General features: G+C 38.8%; 1 protein-coding gene and 1 gene segment (V, D, J or C); one reads left to right on the top strand and one right to left on the bottom strand.

The window, feature by feature from the left end:
• The window catches only part of SALL2 (spalt like transcription factor 2), a 915550-nt gene that overhangs the window by 445907 nt on the left and 449459 nt on the right, over positions 1-20184 (top strand).
• On the bottom strand, positions 7981-8849 carry LOC125963590 (T cell receptor delta variable 1-like). The segment is given in 2 exon segments: positions 7981-8552; positions 8768-8849. Coding segments are annotated over 2 exon segments (573 nt in total).

Raw genomic sequence — 20184 nt, 5'->3', positions numbered from 1 at the left:
TCCCTGGTGGCGCAGTGGTTGAGAGTCCGCCAGCCGATGCAGGGGACACGGGTCGTGCCCCGGTCCAGGAAGATGCCGCGGAGCGGCCGGACCCGTGAGCCATGGCCGGTGAGCCTGCGCGTCCGGAGCCTGTGCTCCCCAACGAGAGAGGCCACAACGGTGAGAGGCCCGCATAGCGCAAAAACAAAAAAAAAAAGGTGGTTGAATGTGAGAAATATTTAGAAGACAGAATTGATATGACTTCATATATCAGTCAACTTTGACTAGGGCAATGCTCAGTACAAACAACCTCACAATGTCAGTGGCTCAGAAGAACAAAGTTTACTGAGTTGTCCATGGTATGTTAGCTGTGGGTCAACTGCAGTCCCAGCACTCTGAGGCTCTGCTCCTGGATACAGGACGATTCTGTTCTGCTACTATGAGTTATCTCTCCATTCTGGACCTTGTGTCTTCTTCACATTATGGATAAAAGCTGAAAGGACAACCGCTACCTGGTAAGTGCAGGGAAGAAACAAAAGAAGACATGCCATGTGAATATATTTAGTTGTAGCTATGATAGAACATACTTCCTATCCACTCACATTCCATTGGTCAAAGCTGGTCACATTGCCGTGTCCAAAGTCCACAGTGAGGCCAAGTATAGAAAATATCCTCCAGCTAAAGATTAGCACAGTAAGGGTGAGAGAGCATGAATAGTCAACACATAATACACGCTAATACTCTTGGAAATGAGCTACATGAGAGTGAGCTTATAGGGAACTCTGATGTTAACTCCCTTACGGAAAAGAAGGTATATTCACTTCAAAATCTTTAAGAAAGTTTTTTGTGAAGACCTAGGAGAAATCAATAAAAACTTATTTGCTTTTCCCATTTCTCTTCTTTGTTCTTTTTGTGTTGAAGAACATGCCTTCAATGAAGTAGGATATAGCAACGAGTGGTGAATATTACCCTACTTTAATCAGATTATTTTAGAAAGGTTTGAGTAACTATCTAATTCACTTGGAATCATGGCAAAAGAGGAGGCTAAGAATGTGATTCAATGATATGGCCAATATACTGGTGGGAATGGAGGTGAGTGATGTGTAATGACAGTCCCGTTAGTTGACGGAGCTACAGTGACTGGAACTCTTGTTTATCTATCATTGCATTTCCCCCTGGTTATAGAAAACACTGTAATTCATTGAATTTGCCTTTTCCACCTCACACATGGCTCTTTCTCAATGCTGGTACCAGAGCAGCACCAGGCACAGGCTTGGGCATGGGCTGCAGAGGCTGAAGGGCACTGTGTGCAGGCACAGAGAGATGTGGCTGAGTCTTCAGCCTGGGATCCTTGATGTACATGCAGCTGTAACCCTCCTTAGTATTCAAAGTGATTCTTACTTATCCTTCCTCCTTTTCATCCTCATTTAAAGTCATTAAAACAGGTCCGTAGGGCTTTTTCCAACTTCCCATCTATACCAGTATAAAGCATAAAAAGAGCTGGAAGGGTAACTGCAGGTGAAATTGGTGCTCCCTCCTTCTTGAACATGCAGAGATGGAGAAATCTGTTCCACACTCAATATGCTGCTCATTTATGTTCGGAAAGGCAGAGTCAGACATACACTGATCTCTCTACAGAGTATTCATTGTCTTCACACGTTCCCAGATAGAACCTAGAGTTACGTGACTACGTCCCCCTCCTTCTCCATCACTGCCACATACTGTTCAGAATGTCTTTAGCAGCCCCTGGACTTAAGGCCAAGATGAAGTCACAGGATTAACAATGGAGCTGGCAAAGGATTCCTCTCCATTTATCCTGCCCAAGTATCCTCAGCAGAGGAATATTCTTCTTCAGAAAATAGGATTCTGCATCTGGTTGCCCAGCCAATCAGAGGCAAGACCCCATACAAGTCCTAGAAACACACCAACAATTTCTGACCTAGACTCAGTTTCCTGTCACTCAAAAGGAGGGCTCAAACACTGCTTTCTTGAGACCAACTTCACAAACAGTGAGGACATCCCCCATGAGTCCACAGCACAAAGAGAGCTGACAACCATTCAGAAGTGGGCTGCCCCATCGTGCACTGCAATCATTCAACTTGAGAGAGATTGGGATGGCAATTTGTGGCAGGAAAAACACTTCGGTTAGGAATCTTTTATATGAAGTTTCAACAAAATTTCTAAAACTTTCAAATCCTCATATTATAAATGTGCACACATACAATGTGCTAAATTATCTATTGCTTTATGTACGTTATTCGAATACAGAAATCACACAATAGAATTACTACCATTCCCAGTTTACCAACAGGAAAACTAAAGCTGAAAGAGATTGAGGAATTCACTCCAGGTCAAACACCTGGTAATAATTAGAACACATATCTATCTGGTAAGGAGTCCATGGTGTTTGGAATCTGCCATGCCACTTACATTTGTGATACTTAGTAAATGTTTTAAATGGTAGAGAAGATACGTTCTAAAAATAACAGGAGTCTGCTTTTTGGGTTTCTTTCTACTAGCCAAAAAATGGAACAACTTAAATGTACTGAATGACTCCATTTACATGAAAGGTTCAGAAAAGGAACCTATGGAGATATAAAGTAGATCACTGGTTGCCTGTGGCCAGGTATCGGAACAGGGATTAACTATAATTGAGCATGAAGGAGCTTTTTGTGGTGATAAAAGTGTTTAAACCTGGATTATTGTAATGGTTTCATAAGTCAGCTAATTTACCAAAAATCACTGAACTGTACATTCAAAATGGATGAATTTTGTGGAATGTCAATTTTACCTCAAATAGCGTTGTTTAAAAGTAAATAAGAATTATGTTCTATCTTGCCCGTGTCACAGTCCAGGAATAATGCTAGTTTGATTGAACATACGCATATTAGTTTAAACAGTCATCTTGTGCCCAGAATATCCTTAAGAGATCTGAAAATTATGAAAGCAATACTCTCTGTTCCCTGTAAGCTTAAAAAACAGCTGGAAAAAAAAAAAAAGACATCCAGGGGAAATTTAACAGTACAAGATAGCAGTAATTAAGATTGTTCAGAATCTAAATATACTTCTGGAAAATTGGCAGTGTAAATTGACTATATAACCTTCTTTCCAGTGAACAACTGAAATAAATAAAGGAAAGAGCATGGGGAAGGTACTAAACTCAGGGAACAGTACCTTCCACACACTCAAACAGTGTTCTGGAAAGTGGAACAGGATTGGAAGATATCTCAATGGCTAACCTCTGACTTTCCTTCCCAAGAAAAGAGATGCCACTGTGGTTAATAAAGGAAATCCTGAAAAACCTCATTAATGTCTCCCAATTTAGAAGTGCAAAGGCTGAGGTTAGGAATGGACTGCTAGACAAACAGAAACTAGTACAAGTAAAGTTCCTTTTTTTTTTTTTCCTCCAGATCAGACCACTTGATGATTAGGATAGTGTGGGTATGACCACACCATCATAAAGCCTACTTGCTGTGAAGCGTATTTCTGATGAAAATACTGATCCATTGAAAAATTCACCCGGATATTGGAAGGTATGTGTCCAGAATAAGACAGGCATACCTCCAACAGCCTTGACATTCATGCAACTAGTAAGGTAGAATCCTGTAATCTACAGCAACCCACCTTACCTGAAATCGAGGAGAAGCCAATTGATTGCTAGATATATTGCATAAATTAAATCTCAGATGAAGTGACTTGCAGGATATACATATTGACAGTTCTAGATAAACAACACAAAGATTAGTCCAGCTTAAGCATTTATATCAGTGTTTGAATAGCATGGACTCTAGAAATAATTTTATCTTTTGTACATTTATTTTATACACACACACACACACACACACATATAAATTGAGCCTCCTGCACTAAGTATTGTTCACTCATAGAGGATTCTGTAGTGAAAGGATATAAAAGGCCTACAGTGCGGTAGGAGGAGGAAGAATTGAATAAATGGATTTTTTTTAAAAGATAATTATAGATAGTGATAAGCACTTAAAAAATACAATATTGTATTGAGCTAGAGAGTTGTTCTTGGGGTGAGGGAAGGCATCTGCTCTAGACAGGGTATGGAGAGAGGGCTCCACTCCGACACTTATTCTGTAACACCAGACAAGGTATCGAACCTCTCTCATGTTCAATTCCCTTTTCTGCAAGTAGCCAGTATCTTTCTGGGGGTGCTGGGCTCAGCACTGGCATTCATCATCTCATTCACTTCTCATAAGAACCCTGCATGGTAGATTCTGTCAATATCCACATGGTAGATATGAGGAAATGGAAGCATAAAAATTATTAAGTCAGTTTCCGAAGATCACTCAGCTACCGAGTGGTAGATCTAGAAATACAACCCAAGTCTTTGGTCTCAAGCACTTTGCTACACTGTCTCCCTAAAGTAGGATGGACCCAACCTTGAAGGGTTCCAGTAAGAATTAAGTGAGAACACACATTCAAATCACCCAACACAATACCTTTCCTAGCTTAGGCACTCAACCAGCTGCAGACAATGTGCAGAATCTTGCGGGGGTGGGGGGTGGGGTATTGGGAGACAGAATCTGAAATCGCAGAGGAATCTAGCCCAAGATAAATTTCAGTAGTTTTCTGAGATATATGTAGCAGGTTACCTGGCAGATTTCATGTGTTATCATAAGTATCCATGGTCTATCATGTTCTTACTGTTAATGAGAAGTCAATTCATTAAGGTGTCATATTGAGAGATTGGGTGGGCATATTATAATATGAAATGAGTGTACCACCCAGTATTTGCTACAATTGTTTATTTTTTCCCATTATTGACTCTTGCTCCCACTTCTCAGGATATTGCTATAGTACAAGAAAGGACAGAGCAGTAGACACAGTTATACTTACCAGAGAAGAAACCCCAAACTTGCACAACAATTCTGAGCTTTCTTTCCAAGGTAGCCTATAACTCTACAGGCAGAATCATCTCATGTGTTGTATATGTCATTTGAAATCAATCACTTTCACATCTGGCTAGCAAAAGAAAAAAACCAGCCAGTTCTCCTGAATCCTCTCTCTCCTGATTTCTGCATTGGGAAGTTTACTGACTGGTTCAGCAATGGCAGCTTCTATTGTGACTAGGCTTCACCACAATTTTACCCAATATCACTAGAGGGCAGCAGCGAGGCCAGTGTAAGCATCACAAAATATTTGAGCAGGACACCAGGTGGCAGTGCTTCAGCTTTCTTTCCTGCTGCATGCAGTGTGCTAGAGCCTGATTCTCAAGGAAGGAAAATAGAAAGATTAAAGAGATAAAAGATAAAAGATTCCCAAAGGGGTGACATTTGAGTAAAGACGTGAAGGAATTCAGAGGTTCACCATGTAGATATTTGGGGGCATAAAATCACAATAGAGAGGACAAAGGCAAGGAGCACAGGTCTTGATATAGAAACATGCTTGGAGCGTTTAAGGAATAATATCTTTCCCTGAGGCCCCTTATTCTTCCCAGCACACTATTGCATAAGGAACTTGCTAAAGCATTCAGCACTGTTAACTGATTAGCGGATGATTTCCTCATCTATTGATCCTGGGGCAATTTGTGCCTAGGTTTGGCATCTTCTTTCCTAGTTCCCTTTAGGTTCCTGTTTAAACCAGTAATGTCACCATCACTGAGACATCCAGCCGCCCTGAGCTGGGGCCAAGTGCTTCTCCATAGTTCAAACCTTGCTCTTTAGGAGCCCCATAAATGCTACACTCTGGCTGGCAATAAAAGTTAGAGATGATATTCACAGTTAGGAAAGTTCTTTCTCATTTCCCAAAAATTAAAAAAATTGGAACAATAAAATCTATCTCATAGGGTTTATGATATTTGAATTAGATAATGAATCTGAGATGCATAGTACAGTGCCTGACATATAGTAAGCCCAATAAGTACCAACTTTCTTTTTTCTAGTAAAACCTTCCTTTCCTTCAATGTCCGGGTCTGTGTTCTGTTACTGCTTGTTGTTTTCTCCACATCAGTTCAATGATGGGAGCTTCTAAGAAATTTACTTAAGCACTTATTTTCCTGGAGACAGTCATTATTTTTCCCTCTCTTCTTAGGTCATATTCTCCTAGCCAAACTGATTCACTCAGGATGCTAAAAGGACACAGATGAGGTTTTATTTTCATTTCCCTAATGAATAATAATAATAATATTCCCTGATGAATAATGATAATTTTGTATATTTATTAGCTATTGGATATAATATTTATGAATTGGATCTCCAAGGTTTTGCCATTCTTACTAACTCTTTTCTTATTGATTTACATGAGCTTTTAATATATATTGCATTTGAGTCTTTATCAGATATATGCATTGCAAATACAGTTTACCATTCTGTGCCTTGACTTCCCCCCTACTAGCAGTGATTTTTAACAAAGACAATTTTAAAATATACTTTCATGTTCATAAGAAGCCAGTTTCAAAGTTTTATTTATTTGTTTTAACACTTCAAAAATGTTTTCACTTGGTGACTTCTGATGTCAAATCAGGCATCATTCTTAATGATATTTCCCAGAATACAATATATCGATTTTCCCTGGGTATTGGCAAGATTATTTCCACTTAAATATTTAAGTAGATTTGCCTTCAATGCCTTGCAAATTTCTGCCAAAACCACAGTGGTGGACTTGCAGAATTCCTTACTCATCTTTATGGTTTTCCACATAGCATTGCTCCTGAATAAGAAACTTGTTTTTTAGGAAGTCAAGTAGAGCAGTGAGTGAAGGTACTTGCTATGAGCAAATAGGTTATGGAATGGGTAATGGAAATGGTAGTTATAAATACCACCTACAATCATGTGGTCATTTGCAGAAACAAGAACTATAATACTTATGACAATTTCGTTTTCATTTTGATATGAATATGGTTATGTATACATTAACCATTTTTAAATCTCTCCCCTACTTGTCTGCCTGTGGTAACATATGATGTGCAAGTATAAGTTTATCTCATATCTCATTGTATCTCAGTGGTTAAGATGCAGGATTCAATGGGACAGTGTGAATGAGGTATAAGAGGAAAGAACACCACCCCAAAATGGATAAATTAACTGGGTGTACTCTCTTCGGGAGAGGGTTAGCTTGGTTTTGGTTGAATGGGGAATAACTGCATCTTATTAACAGGAAGCATAGTTTTGCTGTTGTCTTTATTTGAAAGTTGTGTTGTTAAAAGAGGTATAGATGGGTGACTAGTTGACATAGAGGGTACTGTAGTAGCTTTGTAGTGTCTCAACTATCTGGATATCTATGTCCCAGAATTTGCTTCCCTGTATTGTTCTGGGTTAGGGTTGGCCACAAAAAAGACTTGCGCAAGGTTTAGAAGGTAGTTGTCATGAAGTAGCCACATTTTTTAAGCTCTGCTGGTTGGTGCAGGGCTCCAGGAACTGGGCAACTCACACATGTGGCTGCTGATGAACTAGCTCATCTTATTGTTGACTCACAACTCCTCTACTGCCCACCCGATCTCCTCCTCATCTTCTCTTTGTCTTGGACCAAGTATGCGTGTAGCATGAGGGCAAATGACACCCACTTCTCCTTGAGGTCACCCACCATTGTGAGACTGAAGGAGGTGAGAGACAGACAAGTTTTAGTGTGTCTTTGTGGGTACCATTGTCCTCATGGGTTCTAGTATCCGTACATGTCAGAGTCTGTCCATGCTTTTGTCCACATCCAACTTTCCTTCCCAAATGACACTCTAACTGACTAACAGTGAATTCAGGCTCAACACCAGATGCAAAGATAACAGCTTTGTATAGACCCCTCCACCAGCTCTAGCTATTGCCTGAGTTCTATTCTCTACAGTGAGCCTCTTATTCTAGATCACTTGTGATTTGCTTCTCTGATTATACCCTGACACAAAGTCTAAGAGGAAAGGACTAAGGAAATGATTTTCATGACCATTTCAGATAACTAGACCCAGGTTTGTGATGTGAGTGTCTTTAGGTGGAAGTGCCACTTTAAATTATCATGGAGCAAGTTTTCAACTTTAGACAATTTTACACATGTTCTGTGTGATGGACTTAAAGTCAAAAATTCAAGACTGAGTATGTATTAGTAGAAAGTTACTCTGGACATCTGTTCCCAAGTGAGATAGCAGGCGATTTTATTTAGAATTAAATCTCCTGATCCAGACCACAGATTAAGCAACCACAGGACTACCATTTCTTGTCTGGCATCTGCAGGTGTGCCTTTCAGCGTGGCTCCCGCAGCAAGGGGGCTCTCTCTTATTGAGCTCTGGGGTTTTTGTTTGGCTTTTCCTATTACTTCAAGCACTGTGAGTTCCCAGAGAGCACAGAAGTAGTTTGCAGAATCTTCCACCAGTAAGGCTGAAATGGTGAGGCTGATGAATTTTCGTCTTTCCTGAAAGTTTACAGAATAGCGGCCATTCTTTGCATTTTGGCCAGAAGAACTCTGATGAATAAGGAAAGTCATCTCTCCACTGGGAAGCTGCTTATACCAAAAAATATCGTACCACCTCAAGCTTGTTTTATACTGACAGCTCAAGGTGACCGCCTCCCCTAGCTGACTGGACATGACTCCCTGGACTTGAGTAACTTTCTGGGCTGCACCAAATCCTGTGGGAAAAAATCAGAAAACAGAGCTGAAGTAGTGAACAAAATAATGTAGGAATTAGACTAATTTAGGACCCAAAGAAAAACTAAATTGAAATCATGATAAGCTTTCTTTTCTCCAATCCTCCTTTCCTCCCCAAGTCCATGTGAAGTACCATGTGCCTGTGTGCAGTCCTTTCAACCTGAACATTTGTACCCATATTTGGAACCATCCCTACCAGAGAAGATGAAGGCCAGGAATACCCAGGGCAGGCTGGAGAGCACCATGTGGCAAGAATTCCCCTGCACATATGTTTTCAGTTCTGCCTCAAGCTGAGAGTTCAGTGTCTTTGAGGGTTTCGAGCACATATACATAGTACCTGGGTTCTGTGTCACTCCTCCAAACAGGAAGTAGGGTGTTATGTTCATAGACCACGTGGTCAGTGCACAGATGGGGAAAAAGTCTGGCTCACCACAAAACTATGTCGAGTTTTCTTCCCACGGTAGTTGTTAGGCAGTATCTGAAAAGGAGCATGGAAAAATTAGTATTAAAGTTTTGAGCTGAGGGGAACTACAGATTAAACAGGTTGACACGTGTTGATAATTATTCAGCAGAATAATTTTGCCGGTCCATTTAAAATAGAATTTAGTATAGGGTATGCACCCTTCTTGTAATCTACTTACTGGTCATTTATTTAGCCTCTCTTTACTTTTCTCCATTCTGAATCAGTGGAGTTCTTTTAAAACTCACAGATTTTCAGCTTTCTTGGTGAAAGGCAATATTATCCAAAATAATTAATGTATCTCTTTTTTTTAACCGGGTTCTAGGGCTCTATTTAGAGTTTTCACTAAATAAAGTTACTTTAACATGGAATGTTAAAAAATCAGCCCCTCAGGTTTTCAGAATCTATTCAGTTTTTTATGTTTTCATGAAATTATAGCAGGAATAATATATTCTTTTGAAACCTGACATTGAGTCTTATTTATTAGACTTTGAGGAAGATCAGGATATTCCGGATCCTCAGTCCTGTTGCCTCCCCAGGTAGAACTGTACTTAGTAGATCGTGTGTCCTATGCTTGTCTTGATGTCACATTTTCTATCCCATTGGTCCAAAGTGTTCAGTCTCACTTGTGAGGAGCTGATTATTTTTCTCTTTGTAAAATAAAGTCAAGATAAGCACGCCAGATCTTTCTGTGACACAATGCTATAATGCACTCCTACAAAACATGTTATCTACAGGCTGTAAACACTCAGTACATGGCAATGCCACAGAAGTTGGTAACTGACGTTTTGTATACTGTTACACGTTCTTGTGGAATGTAGCTGTCAATCTTCCATTTGGTTTCATTGTTTTAACGGGAGAATTAAAATAAAAGAACGGAAGGCAAATAGACAAGTAGAAAAGAAAGTACAGACAAGGTCTCTAAAACAGTGCTAGTCCTTTGACTTTAAGGTCAAAATAACTCATTCATGAGTGACGCAGGGGTGAGAGTGTATGTTTAGTTGAGACATCTACTCCTCTGTCCCATTTCACCTCTGAGTGCTGACAGGCAGCTGACGCCCTGGTTTGCAATTATGTGTAGCTAAGCAGAGGAGAGCCATGAATGCCCACAGCAGTCTGGGGAGCAGCATAATGGCAGGATTTCCCCCTTGTTGAAATGGCCCTGCTCTGAGTTCCTGACAGTAAAGGTGCAAGGTCCCTCAGCTGCACTATAGCAGCTGTCTCTGAAATGTAGTTTCTGGCTGGATCAAGTCTGCATGTGTATAACACCCAGGTTGGGAGATTTGGCCTGCCTTAAACATTGTGCTCCCTTTCCTTGTGGTTTAATGATAAATGATTATATATAGTAAAGGACAGTCCAGTGATCAATATTGAAGGACATATGGGAAGGAGATTTATTACTTCAAATTTCCAAATTTAGTAAATTAATCTGTGATGGAATCTGAAGGGCTTACCAGAAACAAATTCATTATGAATCATGCTGTGTTTGCAAATATTCATTCATGTTCTTCTGATTGTTTTCTTGCCTCCAATTTCGATTCTAAGGTGAAATATGTTCACTGATCCTCAACTTCCCTACAAAAGATAAGCCAGAAGCCATCACCCCCCTTCCTTCCTACTTACCCGCCAAATCATGGGAACTGGTAACTTCACAACAGCAAATATCACTCAGACAAATGAGAACAAAACAGGGTTCTGACTTCTGTTATATCTCCAGTTGTGTATTGGAATAACAAATGGTAGTGGCAGTAAAATCATATTCACTTGTGATGTAACTCTATGCTTAACTTATTAGAAGTTGTAGGAAGCAAAGCTCCACAGGTCCTCTAAATCCAAATATTTAGCCATGTGTTTGTCATGAGTGCACATATATTGTTTGGTGCAATTCTATAATTATTGTTATAGTGTCACGAAGACAAAGCTTCTCATAACATACTGTTTAATCAGTGAAAATATAAAAACTATTAACAGTATAAATGCTTTCCAAAATAAAAATATTTCCTTCTCTTGACATTGAAGGAATGAAGATCCTTTTCCATTTTATCCTGAAATTTCATCTAATGAAGTTGTTTATGCCAAATGATCAAATTTCAAGCATTTTATTTTTGTTTCAGCACCTCATAAAGAAACCCCAATGAGAAAAACTGAGTTATTCTGTTGTAGATTGTCTTCAGACTCTCCTTGATTCCTTTATGGGAATTCCAAATTCACATATCATATGAGGGCACAGAATCACTACTGGGGTTCCCAGATCTTCCCTAGTCCCTCCCTGTGACAGCCTTGATGACTGTTTTCTCATGCTGACCATGCATTCCCATCCAGGCATTATATCTTATTTTAATCTTGTATATTTCATTCAAGTGAAAGCTACTCTACTCATATATACATTCTACTCCAAATTTGTTATTAAACTGTTCAAACTGCTAGAAAAAAAGCAAAACGAACTTTGAGAGCCAGAGGAATTCATATAGTGACATCTTTGTTTTTAATTTTAAACTAGTCATCATGCTGTACATTGCATCCCCAGGAGTAATTTATCTTTACCTGGAAGTTTGTACCTGTTGAACACCTTCACAGACTCCCACCCCCATCCCCACTGATTCTGACAATCGCCAATCTGTTCTCTGTACCTATGAGTTCTGCTGTGTGTGTGTGTGTGTATGTGTGTGTGTGTCTGTGTGTGTGTGTCTGTGTGTGTGCCTGTGCTTTAGATTCCACATACAAGTGATTTCATACAGTATTTTTTAAATTTTAATTTTCATACAGTATTTGACTTTGTCTTCACTTAACATTATGCCCTCTAGTTTCATCCATGTTGTAAATGGCAGGGTTTGTTTTTTTTTTTGATGACATTATCCTTGTTCATTCATCTGTCAATGGACACTTAGGTTGTTTCCAAGTCTTGGCTATTGTACATGAGCTGCAATGAAGAGATATCTTTTTGAGATGGTGCTTTTATTTCCTTCAGGTATTTACCCAGAAGTGGAAATCCTGGATCGTATAGTAGTGCTCGTTTTAATTTTTTTGAGGCATCTCCATACTGTTTGCCATAGACACTGCACTCATTTACATTTCCACTGACAGTTCACAGGGTTCCCTCTTTTTCACATTCTTACCAACAGTTTTTTCCTTTTCTTTTTGATAATAGCCATTCTGACAGGTGTAAGGTGATACCTCATTTTCATTTTGATTTTCATTTCCCTGATTATTAGTCATGTTGAGTATCTTCTAATTCACCCATTGGCCATTTGTATGGCTTCTTTGGGAAAATGTTTATTCAGATGATCTGCCTATTTTTTAATCAGATTGGTTTTTCTATTGATCTTATGATATTTTAATATATTTTGATATTAACCACTTAGCAGATATATAATTGGAAAATATTTTCTCCCATTCCCTAGATTGCCTTCTCATTTTGTTCCTGGTTTCTTTTGCCTCACAGTTTGATATAGTCCCACTTGTTTATTACTGCTTTTGTTGTCTTTGCTTTTGGTGTCAAATACAAAAAATCATTGCCAAGACTGATGTCAAGGAATTTGTTCTGTATGTTTTCTTCTAGGAGTTTTATTGGGTTAGGTCTATGTTCAAGTCTCTAATCCAATTTGAGTTGATTTTTGTGTATGGTGTAAGATAAGTGTCCAGTTTCATTCTTTTGCATAGGGCTTTCCATTCTTCTTCACACCATTTCTTGAAGAGACTTTCGTTTCCTGAAAGTATATTTTTGGCTTCTTTTTCATGAATTAATTGACTATGTACACATGGGTTTCTTTTTACTTTTGTTTTTTAACATCTTTATTGGAGTATAATTGCTTTACAATGTTGTCTTAGGTTCTGCTGTATAACAAAGTGAATCAGCTATATGTATACATATATCCCCATATACCCTCCCTCTTGCATCTCCCCCCTACCCTCCCTATCACACCCCTCTAGGTGGGCACAAAGCATCGAGGTGATCTCCCCGTGCGATGCAGCTACTTCGTACTAGCTATCTATTCTAGATTTGGTAGTGTATAGATGTCAATGCTACTCACTCACTTCGTCCCAGCTTACCCTTCCCCCTCCCTGTGTACTCAAGTCCATTCTCTACATCTGCGTCTTTATTCCTGTCCTGCCCCTAAGTTCATCAGAACGTTTTTTTCTTTTTTTTTAGATTCCACATATATGTGTTAGCATACGGTATTTGTTTTTCTCTTTCTGAATTACTTCACTCTGTATGACAGACTCCATGTCCACCCACCTCACTACAAACACCTCAATTTCGTTTCTTTTTATGGCTGAGTAATATTCCATTGTATATATGTGCCACATCTTCTTTATTCATTCATCTGTCCATGGACATTTAGGTTGCTTCCATGTCCTGGCTATTGTAAACAGGGTTTCAATGAACAGTGTGGTACATGCTTTTTTTGAATTACGGTTTTCTCAGGGTATATGCCCAGTAGTGGGATTGCTGGGTCATATGATAGTTCTGGTTTTAAGGAACCTCCATACTGTTCTCCATAGTGGCTGTATCAATTTACATTCCCACCAGCAGTGCAAGAGGGTTCCCTTTTCTCCACACCCTCTCTAAAATTTATTGTTTGTAGAATTTTTGATGATGGCCATTCTGACCGGTGTGAGGTGATACCTCATTGTAGTTTGATTTACATTTCTCTAATGAGTAGTGATGTTGAGCATCTTTTCATGCATTTGTTGGCAATCTATATATCTTCTTTGGAGAAATGTCTATTTAGATCTTCTGCCCAGTTTTGGATTGGGTTGTTTGTTTCCTTGATATTGAGCTGCATGAGCTGCTTGTATATTTTGGAGATTAATTGTTTGTCAGTTGCTTCGTTTGCAACAAAATATTTTCTCCCATTCTGAGGGTTATCTTTTTATCTTGTTTATGATTTCCTTTGCTGTGAAAAAGCTTTTAAGTTTCATTAGGTCCCATTTGTTTATTTTTGGTTTTATTTCCATTTCTCTAGGAGTTGGGTCAAAAAAGATCTTGCTGTGATTTATGTCAAGGAGTGTTCTGCCTATGTTTTCCTCTAAGAGTTTGATAGTGTCTGGTCTTACATTTAGGTCTTAAATCCATTCTGAGATTATTTTTGTGTATGGTGTTAGAAAGTGTTCTAATTCATTCTTTTACATGTAGCTGTCCAGTTTTCCCAGCACCACTTATTGAAGAGGCTGTGTTTTCTCCATTGTATATTCTTGCCTCCTTTATCAAAGATAAGGTGATCATATGTGCGTGGGTTTATCTCTGGGCTTTCTATCCTGTTTTACTGATCTAGACTTCTGTTTTTGAGCCAGTACCATACTGTCTTGATTACTGTAGCTTTGTAGCATAGTCTGAAGTCAGGGAGCCTGATTCCTCCATATCCATTTTCCTTTCTCAAGATTGCTTTGCCTATTCAGGGTCTTTTGTGTTTCCATGCCAATTTTAAAATTTTTTGTTCTAGTTCTGTAAAAAAAAAATGCCATTGTTAGTTTGGTAGGGATTGCATTGAATCTGTAGATTGCTTTGGGTAGTATTGTCATTTTCACAATGTTGTTTCTTCCAATTGAAGAACATGTTATATCTGTCTATCTGTTTCTCCATCTGAAGAAATCTGTTTAATTTCTTCCATCAGTGTCTTATAGTTTTCTGCATACAGGTCTTTTGTCTCTTTAAGTAGGTTTATTCCTAGGTATTTTATTATTTTTATTGCAGTAGTAAATGGGAGTGTTTCCATAATTTCTCTTTCAGATTTTTCATCATTAGTGTACAGGAATGCAAGAGATTTCTGTGCATTACTTTTGTATCCTGTTACTTTACCAGATTCATTTATAAGCTCTAGTAGTTTTCTGGTATCATCTTTAGGACTCTCTATGTATAGTAGCATGTCATCTGCAAACAGTGACAGCTTTACTTCTTCTTTTCCGATTTGGATTCCTTTTATTTCTTTTTCTTTTCTGATTGCTGTGGCTAAAACTTCCAAAACTATTTTGAATAATAGTGGCGAGAGTGGACAACCTTTGTCTTGTTCCTGATTTTAGAGGAAGTGGTTTCAGTTTTTCACCATTGAGGATGATGTTGGCTGTGGGTTTGTCATATATGGCCTTTGTTACGTTGAGGTAAGTTCCCTCTATGCCTACTTTGTGGAGAGCTTTTATCATAAATAGGTGTTGAATTTTGTTGAAAGCTTTTCTGCACCTATTGAGATGATCATATCGTTTTTATCCTTCAGTTTGTTAATATGGTGTATCACATTGATCGATTTGCATATACTGAAAAATCCTTGCATTCCTGGGATAAACCTCACTTGATCATGGTTTATGATCCTTTTAATGTGTTGTTGGATTCTGTTTGCTAGTATTTTGTTGAGGATTTGTGCATCTATGTTCGTCAGTGATATTGGTCTATAGTTTTCTTTCTTTGTGACACCTTTGGTTTTGGTATCAGGGTGATGGTGGCCTCATAGAATGAGTTTGGGAGTGTTCCTCCCGCTGCTATATTTTGCAAGAGTTTGAGAAGGATGGTGTTAGCTCTTCTCTAAATGTTTGATAGAATTCGCCTGTGAAGCCAACTGGTCCTGGGCTTCTGTTTGTTGGAAGATTTTTCATCCTAGCTTCAATTTCAGTGCTTGTGATTGGTCTATTTATATTTTCTGTTTCTTCCTGGTTCAGTCTCAGAAAGTTGTGCTTTTCTAAGAATTTGTCCATTTCTTCCAGGTTGTCCATTTTATTGGCATATAGTTGCTTGTAGTAATCCCTCATGATCCTTTGTATTTCTGCAGTGTCAATTGTTACTTCTCCTTTTTCATTTCTAATTCTGTTGATTTGAGTCTCCTTCCCTTTTTTCTTGATGAGTCTGACTAGTGGTTTATCAATTTGTTTATCTTCTCAAAGAAAGAACTTTTAGTTTTATTGATCTTGGATATTGTTTCCTTCATTTCTTTTTCATTTATTCCTGATCTGATCTTTATGACTTCTTTCCTTCTGCTAAATTTGGAGTTCTTTTATTCTTCTTTCTCTAATGGCTTTAGGTGTAAGATTAGGTTGTTTATTTGAGCTTTTTCTTGTTTCTTAAGGTAGGATTGTAGTGCTATAAACTTCCCTCTTAGAACTGCTTTTGGGGCATCCCATAGGTTTGGGGTCGTTGTGTTTTCATTGTCATTTGTTTCTAGGTACTTTTTGGTTTCCTCTTTGATTTCTCAGTGATCTCCTGGTTATTTAGTAGTGTACTGTTTAGCCTCCATGTGTTTGCATTTTTTACAGTTTTTTTCCTGTAATTGATATCTAGTTTCATAGTGTTGTGGTCAGAAAAGATACTTGATATAATTTAAATTTTCTTAAATTTACCAAGGCTGGATTTGTGACCCAAGATGTGATCTCTCCTGGAGAATATTCCATGAGCACTTGAGAAGAAAGTGTATTCTGTTGTTTTGGATGGAATGTCCTATAAATGTCAATTAAATCCATGTTGTTTAATGTGTCATTTAAAGCTTGTGTTTCCTTATTTATTTCCATTTTGGATGATCTGTCCACTGCTGAAAGTGAGGTGTTAAAGTCCACTACTATGATTGTGTTACTGTCAATATCCCCTTTTATGGCTATTAGCATTTGCCTTATGTATTGAGGTGCTGCTATGTTGGGTGTATAAATATTTACAATTGTTATATCTTCTTGGATTGATCCCTTGATCATTATGTAGTGTCGCTCTTTGTCTCTTGTAGTCGTCTTTATTTTAAACTCTATTTTGTCTGATATGAGAATTGCTACTCCAGCTTTCTTTTGATTTCCATTTGCATGGAATATCTTTTTCCATCCCCTCACTTTCAGTGTGTATGTGTCCCTAGGTCTGAAGTGGGTCTCTTGTAGACAGCATATATACAGGTCTTGCTTTTGTATCCATTCAGCCAGTCTATGTCTTTTGGTTGGAGCATTTAACCCATTTACATTTAAGGTAATTATCAATATGTAGTTCCTATTCCCATTTACTTAATTGTTTTGGGTTTGTTATTGTAGGTCTTTTCCTTCTCTTGTGTTTCCTGCCTAGAGAAGTTCTTTTAGCATTTGTTGTAAAGTTGGTTTGGTGATGCTGAATCCTCTTAGCTTTTGCTTGTCTTAAAGGTTTTAATTTGTCCATCATATCTGAATGAGATCCTTGCTGGGTAGAGTAATCTTGGTTGTAGGTTTTTCCCTTTCATCACTTAAAATATGTCCTGGCACTCCCTTCTGGCGTGCAGAGTTTCTGCTGAAAGATCAGCTGTATGGGCATTCCCTTGTATATTATTTGTTGTTTTTCCCTTGCTACCTTTAATATTTTTTCTTTGTATTCAACTTTTGATAGTTTGATTAATATGTGAATTGGCGTGTTTCTCCTTGGATTTATCCTGTATGGGACTCTCTGCACTTCCTGGACTTGACTGACAATTTCCTTTCCCATATTAGGGAAGTTTTCAACTATAATCTCTCCAGTATTTTCTCAGTCCCTTTCCTTTTCTCTTCTTCTTCTGGGACCCCTATAATTCGAATGTTGGTGCATTTAATGTTGTGCCAGAGGTCTCTGAGACTGTCGTTGACTCTTTTCATTCTTTTTCTTTATTCCGCTCTGTGGTAGTTATTTCCACTATTCTCTCTTTCAGGTCACTTACCCGTTCTTCTGTCTCAGTTATTCTCTATTGATTCCTTCTGGAGAATTTTTAATTTCATTTATTTTGTTGTTCATCATTGTTTGTTTGCTCTTTAGTTCTGCTAGGTCCTTGTTAAACGTTTCTTGTATTTTCTCCATTCTATTTCCAAGATTTTGGATCATCCTTCCTATCATTACTCTGAATCCTTTTTCAGGTAGACTGCCTATTTCCTCTTCATATTTTTTGCTCTGGTGGGTTTTTCCCTTACTCTTTCCTCTGCTGCATATTTCTTTGTCTTCTCATTTTGTTTAACTTACTGTGTTTGGGTTTCCTTTTTGCAGGCTGCAGGTTCATAATTCCCCTTGCTTTTGGTGTCTGCCCCCATTGGATAAGGTTAGTTCAGTGTCTTGTGTACGCTTCCTCGTGGAGGGGACTGGTGTCTTTGTTCTGGTGGGTGGGGTTGCATCTTGTCTTTCTGGTGATCAGGGCTGCGTCCAGTGGTGTGTTTTGTGGTGTCTGTGAGCTTAATATTATTTTAGGCAGCCTCTCTGCTGATGGGTAAGGCTGTGTTCCTGTCTTACTAGTTGTTTGGCATAGGGTGTCCAGCACTGGAGCTTGCTGGCCATTGGGTGGAGCAGGGGCTTAACATTGAGGCGGAGATCTCTGGGAGTGCTCTCACTGATTGATATTACATGTGGCCGGGAGGTTTCTAGTGGTCCAATGTCCTGAACTCAGCTCTTCCACCTCAGAGGCTCAGGCCTGACACCAGGCCGGATCACCTAGACAACAGGGGCTTATATTTGGGCTCTCCATTCTGTTCCATTGATCAATGCGTCTGTTTTTATGCCAGTACCAGTGTTTTGACTACTATAGCTTTGTAATATAGTTTGAAATAAGCAAATGTGATGCCCTCAGTTTTGTTCCTCTTTCTCTAGAATTGCTTTGGCTATTGGTGGTCTATTTTGGTACCATACAAACTTCAGGATTGTTTTGTTCTATTTCTGTGAAAAGTGCCATAGAATTTTGACAAGGATTTCATTCAATCTGTAGATTGCTTTGGGTACTATGGATATTTCAACAATTTAATTTTTTATGTCCATGAGAACAAAGTATCTTCCCATTTATTTTTGTCTTCTCAATTTCCTTAATCAATGTCTTATAGATTTCAATGTACAGGTCTTTCACTTCCTTGTTTAAATTTATTCCTAAATATTTTCTGTTCGATGCAATTGTAAATGGAATTGTTTTCTTAACATCACCTTCTGATAGTTTGTTAGTAGTATGTGGAAACACAACTGATTTTTGTGTATTGGTTTTGTATCCTGCAACTTTACTGAATTTGTGTATTAGTTCTAACGTATACTGACATCTTGTGGGCACGTCTCCCACTGCTAAGCCAAATGATGTGATTTTCTTTTCACTTTCTCTTTTTGTGTATGAAAAAGTGTACATTAAGAACTGGAGTAGGAAGTCTCTATGCTGTTTATTTTCGGTTGAACAACGTTTAGTTCATAAGCAAGTTAAAAGATTTTTCTAATGGAATTTTTATTGGCATTTTTGTGGCCTATTGAGGAAGTCTTATACAGCCTTGAGAGGAGGGGGAAAGTCTCTCTAAATGACAAGAAAGATGGGGCTTCCCTGGTGGTGCAGTGGTTAAGAATCTGCCTGCCGATGCAGGGGACATGGGTTCGAGCCCTGGTCTGGGAAGATCCCACATGCCACAGAGCAACTAAGCCCATGCACCACAACTACTGAGCCTGCGCTCTAGAGCCCGTGAGCCACAACTACTGAGCCCATGTGCCGCAACTACGGAAGCCCAGGCGCCTACAGCCCATGCTCCACAAGAGAAGCCACCGCAATGAGAAGCCCGCGCACTGCAACGAAGAGTAGCTCCCGCTCTCCGCAACTAGAGAAAGTCCGCGCGCTGCAACGAACACCCAACACAGCCAAAAAAAAAATAAATAATTTCATAAAAATTTTAAAGAAAAGAAATACTTTTAAAAAAATGACAAGAAAGAGCAAATGAGACTCAGATACAGAGGGTGATGTGCTCAAAGTGACTGAGGAGGTTAAGGTCAGATCCTAACCTAGAAGCCAAGTTGCCCGATTCTCTGGTCTCCTAAAATGTTTCTAGGGATCATGTGTTAATAGGAGGGCCTTTATAGACGGCATGTCTTGGTATAAAGGAAACAATAGACCTGGCACTCATCCTTACGCTCCACAAACCCTGTTCATAACTGGTCTTTCCCCATTCTCTGCGTGAGCCTAGCGGCCCCAACACAGACTGGACTGGCCAGGAGGAGAGAAAGGAGGGAAAAAAGGAAAGACACTGTAAGAAAGAAGGGGGAGTAGACTTGAAAACGTTTTCTTGTTATCTTCTCAAGTTTAAGAGAACTAAAAGAGATTGAGGAAAAATAATTCTCTTCCCATTGGAAAAAAAATTACACTTTTCTATGTTCCTACAAAAAATTGACAAAAATGGATCAATTAAGCTGGAAAGCTGCATAGCCACTTCCTGTCTTCCTCTTTGTGTGTCATCCCATTTGAAGTAGC

The sequence above is a fragment of the Orcinus orca genome, chromosome 2 (genome assembly GCF_937001465.1).
Source record: "Orcinus orca chromosome 2, mOrcOrc1.1, whole genome shotgun sequence".
NCBI lineage: Eukaryota > Metazoa > Chordata > Mammalia > Artiodactyla > Delphinidae > Orcinus > Orcinus orca.
The sequence above is the reverse complement of the archived record's forward strand: the minus strand, read 5'-3'. Positions and strand labels throughout refer to the sequence as shown.